The sequence below is a fragment of the Dinoponera quadriceps genome, unplaced genomic scaffold (genome assembly GCF_001313825.1).
Source record: "Dinoponera quadriceps isolate SergipeBrazil2010 unplaced genomic scaffold, ASM131382v1 scaffold1070, whole genome shotgun sequence".
Classification (NCBI taxonomy): Eukaryota; Metazoa; Arthropoda; class Insecta; order Hymenoptera; family Formicidae; genus Dinoponera; species Dinoponera quadriceps.
Window position 1 is genome coordinate 1,540,723 of NW_014555341.1, and position 10,287 is coordinate 1,551,009.

Below are 10,287 nucleotides of genomic sequence, written 5' to 3' on the forward strand. Positions count from 1 at the left end.
TTTTAGCGCTAATTACGTAGTCCCGACGATTAAGTCGAGCTTTAAATCGCATCTGGATCCTCCGAGGAGAAAAGAAGAAGCCAAACCGGAAGCGGTAACGCGTTATCCGTTTGCAACCGTCGCGGATCGTAATTCACGCAGAGTCGAACGGCGCCCCGCGCGAAAGTCCACGGGGAGTGCCACGAGCTGATTTAAGCAGCGCGATTCTCAATCAGTATCTTTATTTTATCGAATGTTGATACAACAAGATCTTACAGCAGAAACGAAACGGCGCGCGTTTATCGCACGGCGATACAAAAATACGTCTCTCTCTCTCTCTCTCTCTCTCTCTCTGTCTCTCTCTCTTTCTCTCTCTTTCTCTCTGTAATACTTCCGCGACGCGCGACTCGGGCGCGCGTGCGGCTTAAACGGTAAAAAATAGAAAATATCGTGCGCACACGAGCCCGCAACGTGGATACTACGTGATAACGAAATATATTCCGCGATATTTTCCATCTTTTTCACGCTTAACAGTCTATAAACGGCGGCCTGCGTCGCTCAGCCACGAGCGCGTCGCGCTCCGGGATAAATAAAAAGGAAAACGTAAGGGAGAAGGAGAGAGAAGGGGGTTTAATGTATATACGAGAGAAGAATATAAAATTATGAAACGAATATTAAATACATACTCTGCGCGTAACGAATTCAACGTGTCACTTAACGTGTTATTTGTACATTTGAGCCGAAAATCCGACGGCGACAGTGACGACGACGACGACAACGACGCGTCACCACGCAGGAATTCTCTCTCTCTTTCTCTCTCTCTCTTTCTTTCCTCTACTTCTCGGCGATGCCGGTCAAGCACAGGTGAATAGATAAAATTAAAAAAAAAAGGGGGGAAAAAGGAAAAGGTACAATACTGCAACAAATAACACTCGCCTCTGATCACGCACAAGTATCGTCTTCGTCGGGACGATCGCGCTCGTATCTTTAAGCGTTTTATATCTTAAAGAACTACCGCAAAACGGGAGTCTCTCCGCGACTGTCTCAACTGCAACCAACGTAGATTTAGCGGGTACCGCGTAGAAACAGAGTTCCTGCGCTCTCTCTCTCTCTCTCTCTCTCTCTCTCTCTCTTTCTCTCCCATACGATAAGAGAGCGAGTATCTTCCCTGACGCCACGCTAAATCCACGTTCATTTGCGTTAATCATCAATATCACTTATCATCATTATCATTCATCAACGATTGTTATGGCAACGAAAATTACACCTTCGCTCATTCGATTAAAAAAAAAAAAAAAAAAAGGGCTTAACAAANATCTTTAAGCGTTTTATATCTTAAAGAACTACCGCAAAACGGGAGTCTCTCCGCGACTGTCTCAACTGCAACCAACGTAGATTTAGCGGGTACCGCGTAGAAACAGAGTTCCTGCGCTCTCTCTCTCTCTCTCTCTCTCTCTCTCTCTCTTTCTCTCCCATACGATAAGAGAGCGAGTATCTTCCCTGACGCCACGCTAAATCCACGTTCATTTGCGTTAATCATCAATATCACTTATCATCATTATCATTCATCAACGATTGTTATGGCAACGAAAATTACACCTTCGCTCATTCGATTAAAAAAAAAAAAAAAAAAGGGCTTAACGAACAAAAAAAGAAAAAAAATGACGCAATGGCCGCGGAACACTCGCTTTACGCCGCATTAAAGAAAGCTTCATTCGCTTTATTTAAATATTTCTGTTCTCTCTCTCTCTCTCTCTCTCTCTCTCTCTCTCTCTCCTTAAAGCGTCTTCGTCTCCTCCTCGCCGGTTAGTTTCGCCGGGGAACCGGATGTCGTGGTGTCCGGGCTCTCAGTGCCCGAGTCACACTTGTTATTGTTCTCCTTGTCGTCGTTCACTTTTTGACTTTTCGATCTGACGGCCCTCTTTCTGTCCGGGATCTCTTTGGCCTTCGGCTTCTTCTCGGGATCGAAGTGACGCTCGAGGATAAACAACAAATCGTCTATCTTCTTCTCTTCGACCCTCGGTAGCTTCTCTTTCAGCAGATGCTCCAGTCCGTCCTTCTTCTCGTTGGTCCACGCTTCCTGAAACACGAATTTCGCGATTGCGCAATTAAGAGATCGCCATAAGTCGATAATCAGTCTGATCTGCTCGATCGTAAATCGAGAGTCTTTCGTAGCGAAACAAGGCGTTATCACGACGTCCGACGAGTAACTTGGGTTGTAAATTGGATGTTTTAGCAGGAAGACCGAGAAGTAACACATTTACACGCGTTCCCGAACAATGTTGCACGGCGCAAACGTCGATTGTTAGCATGCAATTAATCAGCCGTGGTTGCTCACCTGTAGCTCAGAGTACTCGATCCCAGCTTCGGCAAGCAATCGCCGCAGGGGACTAGCATGTTGGCGTTCCCGACGGTTCATACGGAACAGCGCGCTGAATATTGGCCGCAAATTATTCTGCCGTTCAAATATCATCTTCAACTCTGCAACAAAATTTGTACATTCCGACCGTCTCTCTCCCAGCGCGACTCTCTCGACTTTCAACTTGGCTTTCGGTCCGCGACCAATTCGATGAAATTCGATGAAATGTCGAATCAATCGGCGAGAATTGGCACTTGGGAAAAACAGCGCGCAATCGTCGTCAAAATGTACATTATGATTCGACGTCCGAGAAAGTCATCACAATCCACGTTTACATTGAAATTATTCAATCTCTAGAAATTCTAATGGGAGGGGGTTTTTTTTTCTTCAAGCAAAATTGAGTAATCGGTTTCTCTCTGGCCGGAAAAGATACGAAGAAATACTTTGATTAATAATCGTACGTTATTTAAAATAATGTATCGGCTATTGTGATATACTTTCATTGTTAATAACGATGATAGAGAGGACTAGAATTATTTCAACGATAGATGTTATACCGCCAATATGATGTGAAATTTGTTTGTGGATCGATAAATCGATAAACCATGCGCGTGTGCATCAAGTCAATAATATACCACACGTTCTACGGTACACGTACCGTCGTGTTCCTGCTCCTCGACATCAACGGACTGCGCAAATTCTCGCACAAACTCAACCGTTTTTTTGATGGTCTCGTCGGTATCTCCGCTACCATTCGTATCTTCGGGCTTCTTCTTACTCTCCAACCAGCACAAGTATTGCACTACTTGCAAAGCCAATGATGCCCTGTCTTGCGCATTGCCCAGATTCCCTTCCTTCAAATATTATCGATAATATTTATAATCGCAAAATTTATCGCCGCTATAATATTGGTTAAAAAAATACTCATATTGGAAAGTACCAGAAGTGGTTATTCGTGCGGATATTTAACAAATTTAAAATATGATAAACGTCCAGGCAAAATGCAATGTTTTTTTTTCTTCTTAAATCAGCGTTACATATTAAATCAATATCTATATTATGTATTATTATATTATTACGTATTATTATATCATTACGTATTACTATATTTTAAAACCAACATCAAAATCAATATTAAAATATATCAATATATCAATATTATCTATTAAATATATTTTAAAATCGAGCAAAATTATATTCGAACGACATTTCTGTTGATTGTTATTTATTCGTAGAGTCTCATCGATATCTGTCATCGATAGGATATTTCGTTCCTCACCTTCTTCAGCAACGTTCGCGACAGAGTACGGAGGGAATAAACGTGAACTGAGTTCGCGCACTTCTGCTCGGCGATGTTGAACCCGTTTGCGAATCCTTTGACCGTTTTCTTGAATCTGTCAACAAGATCGTATTTCTTCAGCGATTCGAGCAACATCGCGGGAATGACTTTACGCGGTTCGTGGTAAACCAGAATTATTCCGTCCGCGTCTCCCTTCTCGGTCTCCAGCCAGCTGAGGAAGTCTGTCAATGCGGACACTTCGCTTTTGGATTTGATCACCTTAACAATAGGAGGTATTTTTTATTACATGCGGTTCTCGAGCAGCGCCAATTCGAATTTTCTCGAACGGCTGACACACCTAACATTTCTTTTCCATCGTTTTGAAATTTAGGGTTCAGACACAATGAAAAGAATAAGAAATTAAATATAAGGAATTAGGGACAAGATATTAAAAATAAACTATCGTTTAAAAAATCATAAAAAGGAATAGAGAATAAAATGTAAGAATGTTTTAAAACGAGATCACCACTTTTACTATTTTCTGTAATTAATATAATGATATATATATCTAATGTCATCTCATTAACACTTTTATCATTTTCTTGATAATTATCGATTGTCTCCAACTAACTTCCATTTGTACATAAATGATCATTGGACATTTTGAAGATTAATTATCAGTCAATTTCTAGGCATTGGAAGCACACAAGTTATAAGGAATAGAGTTTCGACAGTATTCCTGATCCTAGTTTCTTATTTTTTTTTTATCGTGGATTGAAGCATGGTTGTCCATATGTCGAAATTTCATTCCTTGTTCATCATTCCTTTGTATCTGAGCCCTTGTACATTGAAATCCTTACATTGAAATCAAATTAATTTCGGACTGTTGTGATCTAACGTTAACGAGAACTATTAGAAGAGACAAGCTTGTATCTACTGAAATGATAAAGCTTACACATATAGTCGATTAGCTTATCTCCCGTTTAATTACAGAGATAACAAAATTTTCCACCTGAATAAAGTTAAAATAAAATTTTCCACTTAAATAAAGATAATGAATAGAAGAGGAGATGGAATCAGAGAGAGAACACCTGAATGTCGAGTAAAAATTCCTTTATCGCGATTCAACGTGCGCGTTTTCTCGAGACATAAATGAATTTCCTCTTCGGTACCGCCAAGTATCGATATTCGAGAGAGAGAGAGAGAGAGAGAGAGAGAGACCTTCGTCCGTACCTCGTTGGTTTTGCTGTGCCTTAACACGCGGAATTTGCCGTTGGTCACAACCTTCATGCTGTGCCGTTTTATCGCGGTCGGATTGAGATCCTTGTACGGCATCACGTACTGAGAATAAGCCGAGCTCGGGGTGTACGTGGCGATCTGACAGATCTCGTCGATGACCTTCTTGCCGGTGGTGTCCATGTCCCAGCCGACCAGGCGATAATCGCCTGGTGCAATGCCCACCGCGCAGCACGCTCCTTTCGCCAGGCCCTCCTTCTCGCTATCCGTCACTGTCGAGCAGACCATCGTTCAGGCAGCCACTTTCCTGAAAAGCGCGAACGTTCGCGTATTCTTATCTCGCCTTGATTGCCTCCTCTACCAGCGTCGCCTTTACGCCTCCGCGGGCCCAGAGCAAGATTATATTTGAGAGCTTCGTTGCTCAACCGATCTAAGAGAGAAGTCACGAATTAAGAACAAAAATAACTTCTTCTGCGCAAATACAAGGAGATAACGTAGTGATTTGTGTCGGCTGTTCGGTGTTTGATAAAAAGAATGAAGATTACAAGAGATACTACGGCAGAAATATGTTTTGTTCAAGGAAGATTGCGCGAGTGAGTCTTCGTTGAAAATAGAACCTAACTATCATCGGTTATTGATTATCGTGCGATTTATACAAATACATATTATGCCATTAATATGTTGTATTACAATATGTATTCTTCGCACGTTATTAGCTTTATGTCTCTTCTGGTCAGTTAGAATTAATTCCCCGTAATTAAACTTTTTATTCGTCACTCACGGTGAAATCCGCGATCGGACAATGCCTTTTGGATTATTTTGGATATTTCGGATAAGCTCGCTGTAAATTCGCTGTAAGGCCGTCAAAATCTTCCGAGAGAGTCTTTGAGAGTCTTGAGAGAGCGTATGAAGGATAGATAACAGCGCCTTTGTCACCGTCGCCTTTGAGAAGCAATCGATGACATTACGCGGATATGTAAACATCAAGGAAGCAGCAACTAGTATCCGGAGCTCGATCGACATCTTTTGCCACACACGCCAAACACGCGTCATAACGATACAAATATTACTCGGCTCTAATCGTTCGGCCTAACGTCCATCGAGGCGACACGTATCGTTCCACGCTTTTTCGCGTGATTTCGATTATAAATCGCTGACTTGAGAGATCATCTGATACGGCTTGAAATCCGAATTGCACGAATTAAGTCGCGAGAAATATTCGGACGAATGTGGTTTCGGTTCCGCCGTTGAGAAATCGAACACACGCCTCTCGATCGGAATAAAATATTCAACATTCGAAATTGTCGGCAGATTAATTCTGAAAATTTCATAACTTTCTTTTACTCCCTATCTTTTCCTTATATATACATCCGTATTATTTAATATACTTAAGTGAGAGATGAGAATAGATAATCGAGATCGATGTGTGGAAATGGGTAGAGGAATTTTCCGAAAATCACGGGGAACTCGCGTCACGAAGTGAATTCCAGAAGAATTTTCTCAGTCCGCTTGAGTTTATTTGCACAGATGCGAGATAGATATTTACATAGAATAATCCACATCCCAATTTTTCACGCACCGGACAAAGCGAATTCTCTCTAACGTGTACGTGAGTTCCCCGTGATCTTTCAGGTGGAAGTTTCTCGGGATGACATCATCGCCGTCACGTCGGTGATTTCGCCGTGACTTCGTTTCTAATTATAAGGGTTACACCAGTCACGATTTCGCGCGACAATTTCGTCGTTGACTCGATGGACGATATGAAGCGCACGTCTAAGTTATCGTCGCGACGCTTTGATCTGTGAATTTTTCGATCTCGTGTCCAATGACGATAAGGCGAGTTTATGCTTGACGAAGAGAGAGTGAGAGAGGGAGAGAGACGAAGACCATATGCGCACCGAAGGAGAAACAGACACGATGACGGTGGCTCTGAGACGCTGCGTACACACGATCGATGCGTCACGGAGGAGATGTTTAGAAGAACGGAGAGAGACGTCTTACCAGCCAGATTTGCGTAACAGTCCGTCACTCACCTACGCCGAAGATGATCTCGGCAGCGCGACCTGAGACGTATATCGATCCGGAGGAACACGACACACGCTAGACACGACCACGAACACGGCGCAAAAGACGCACGTATGTACTCACATGCGCGGAGGTGTTGGTACGATTAAGACTGCGACACCGATTCGCGGCAGATACGCGAGGAGGATTGCGCAATTGGGAGCGAGCGCACGCGAGATACGTGTACGAGAGTGAGAACGGCGGTCGCGGAGATGCCAAAGGAGAGACGTGCCTTTTCACGAAGCAGCGACGCAAATGACAATCGACGATCCTCCCGCGGCCACGTGGACGTACTCTCATGTGTCGACAAAAGGCAAGAGATAGCGCGCGCGCATGCGGATTCCGTCACCCGTTCGCCGCTGAAAGAAGACCGCTTCCCTGTTTGCGCGCTCGCCGACTGATAACGCAGACACAACGCTTCGCTCCGGAGATTGTTTCGAGATGCCTCTCCTCGAAATTCGGCCCTTGCTGCGCCCGTACCCCGGAATTCCCGGGTAGTTAACTCCCCCGATGATTAAGGGCGGGGCCACCAGTCCTGGACACGTACCGTAACTGTGAACATTCTTGTTTGTTTCGCTCTCTAAAAACGAACGTTTAATCTCTCAACGTCAACATTTGTGTATATTCAATGTGTATGTACATGTATTCTATGTTGAAAGTGGGAATATTCGTATTTAAAGACCAAACAACAAGAATTTCCAGAATTACACGTCCAGGCATTGATACTTTTGCTTCGGTAATTTCTCAGTTTTCGAATAACAACGAATCGTTTCCCCGAATATCGCGAGTTCCCGATGAAATCGCGAGAGATCGATCGCGTCGCGAACTGCGAATTTTTTTTTCTCGTTTGAAACAGTGGAATCGCGCCATTTGTCAGGGAATTATTGTCCTGCGGAGCCTGCGGAAATGGCAAGACGTGACGAAAATTCACATCAAGATTGAATACAACGCGGAACTGCGCTCAAGATTAGATAGCTCATGTGTTGCACTATAACATGCAACTTTAACCGAGGCATTTGCATTCCGCAACGCCAACTAATCAGTGGTCGATTCTCTCTCAAGGAAAACGGCAAGAAGGTGCAGTAGTTTTTGAAATGCAAAACACTACACGGAGAAAACAAGTCTTGTTGGAATGGCAAATTATTCGTTCATATAGCGACAGCAAAATGATTCGTTGCATGGAGAACTATAATTGTCGTTGTATTTTGTCGTTGTAAGTAAAACGTCGTTGCGACAGCAATAAAATTTAGTTGGCCTAAGCAAATCATTTTGCCACCCATATATCCAGCAAATAGCAATTAATATTCTCAACAAATCTGTCCGCTGTCCAAACAAACTTTTTCGCCGTTCCAACGAATCATCGTAGCTGTCGCTAAATTAATACCTTGCTGTTCGAGGAAAATTGATCCTCTCCGTGCACGAAGCGAGCAAAAAACCAAAGCTTACACAAGTTTTTTATCGGAATGATCGTTTAACGCTTAGTTGCTGAGATATGCGATATTAAAGTACAGGAGATTATGGCAAATGATACTGGTGTAACTTGTTTTGATATTTCGGTGAAACTCGACCCGGCACTCGCAACGGTATGAAGTCGGTTTGTAAAATTGAACGCGAAGGTCGAGGAAACAAAGCGAAAAACAAAGCCACGGACAGGCGCGCACTGTGTTGATCTTCTTACGTCTTCCGATAGAATTTCATATTAACCACGTTATTTCGGCAGTTATATTCGCGCGAATAAAATGCAAGAAATCTACCTCGTGCTTCTATCCACAAGGCGCGATAATCTGCTTGAAATCATCCGCAGATACCGCGAGATAGGCTGCCGAACGTTTGATCGAGCGAATAATTTATTTAACAACATAATCGCCGAACGCTTTCTCATTTACGTACGGACGACCTTGCGCGAGACTTTCACGCATTCTTCCACGCTTGGACAAGACGGCCCCGTAATGTCCAACGACTAGATATCTAATCTCTTGAAATGCATTAGATGATAAAACGATGCACACGAGTTGCTTACTCAGAACATCAAGTGGCAGTTTAGATATATATTGCGCACTCGCTATATGTGGATTAACCGACTTCAATTCTTTTTATGACGTATAATATGTGTTGCAAACGCGAAAAATCAACCAACTCGTAAGATTAACCCTCGAATAACAAGATTGAGTCGGATCCGACCGGATCCACACTCTAGTGCTTCGCGCATGCGTTTCATTTCAAGTATTTTACGTATTTCACGATACATTTCATTTACTTTTTTTAGATACTTTCTAACTTGTGAGAATAAAAAGCGCCTAGTCGGAAAAATTGGTTGAGAAGACTACAAAATACTTTCACGGGTCGGGTCCGAACATATGAATCTTGTTATTCGAAGGTTGACATTTATCTCTTCTCGGTATTTACAACTAAGTATAAAGAGTCAAAGAATAGGTCGCGATCGCGATGCACTCTTGACAAAGCTCGTCTCGGGGCACTCGACAAAAGGGGAAGGAAAGTCCTTTCCGCGGGTAAACACCGGTCGCCGTTCCCGCTCGGGAATTTCGTCGTTTCTTTCCGCCGTCGCGGTATACCGTTAGCGCGTACTCGCGCGAGCGCGACGTGCGTGCATTCCGAGCGCACGTGGCCATCGCGCGAATGCGCGCGTATGGATCGGCTTCCGTATATGTAGCGGCTATTACGAAACACCCACGATCTCGGAAGAATGCGAGATCGTCGATCCGCGCTTTCAGGAACTCACCGATTTGTCCGTTCGTCCCCTTAAGCTCTTTCTCTCTCCGCTGCTTTCGGTGCCTTCCCAGTCCTCTCTTTCTCCTTTTCTCGTATCTTACGACGAATCTCGTGTTCGCAATCTACGTGTATACGACACGCGAGAACGAATCGTTCGATTGCTTATCGGTCGCGCGAGTGATACTGAGAGAGTATCGCGGTATTACGGGCACACGTGCATGAGTGCGAAGCGCATGCTCGCTGAATCAAGCGAGTCACGTGGTCGCCCGCGGTCACGCGGACCATTGGTCGATTCGATGCGCGCCGAATCCCGCGCGTCGCGCACGCCGATATTCCGATCCCCCTGGCATCCTGCGAATGGAAATTTCTCCTGAAACCGACGTTGACCATTGGCGACGATCATCGGCGCGAGTCGCTTCGATTCTTCGTGGCACACCTATCAGAATCGACGCTCTTTCTCTCTCTCTCTCTCTCTTTCTGCGAGAACAAGCAAAGATTTCGAGATTGTTCTCACGGTATTTGTGCAAAAAGCGGGAGCCGTAGAACGAAGATATGCGAGATACGGTGGCAGTAGAGGAAGGAATTTTTATTCTCTCTTGAGGACATATCCCCGAAGGTCGAAAAGACATCGTGCAAAGAT

At 43.9% G+C, this 10,287-nt stretch overlaps 1 protein-coding gene across 7 annotated transcripts; it reads right to left on the minus strand.

The window, feature by feature from the left end:
- Nucleotides 1–1,717: 1,717 nt before the first annotated feature.
- On the minus strand, nucleotides 1,718–9,829 carry LOC106743930 (maternal protein exuperantia). Of its 7 annotated transcripts, none has more exons than XM_014618276.1 (6): nucleotides 9,658–9,829; nucleotides 4,851–5,160; nucleotides 3,618–3,896; nucleotides 2,997–3,192; nucleotides 2,318–2,460; nucleotides 1,718–2,059 (listed from the first exon to the last, which is right to left on the minus strand). In XM_014618276.1, exons 2-6 carry the CDS (start codon nucleotides 5,139–5,141, stop codon nucleotides 1,757–1,759), a joined length of 1,212 nt encoding a protein of 403 aa, XP_014473762.1. In that variant the 5' UTR covers nucleotides 5,142–5,160; nucleotides 9,658–9,829; the 3' UTR covers nucleotides 1,718–1,756. The 7 variants fall into 7 exon arrangements, with proteins under 7 accessions (XP_014473762.1, XP_014473764.1, XP_014473763.1 ...); XM_014618278.1 differs by lacking the exon at nucleotides 9,658–9,829 and adding an exon at nucleotides 7,150–8,759; XM_014618277.1 differs by lacking the exon at nucleotides 9,658–9,829 and adding an exon at nucleotides 7,002–8,759.
- Nucleotides 9,830–10,287: the final 458 nt, after the last annotated feature.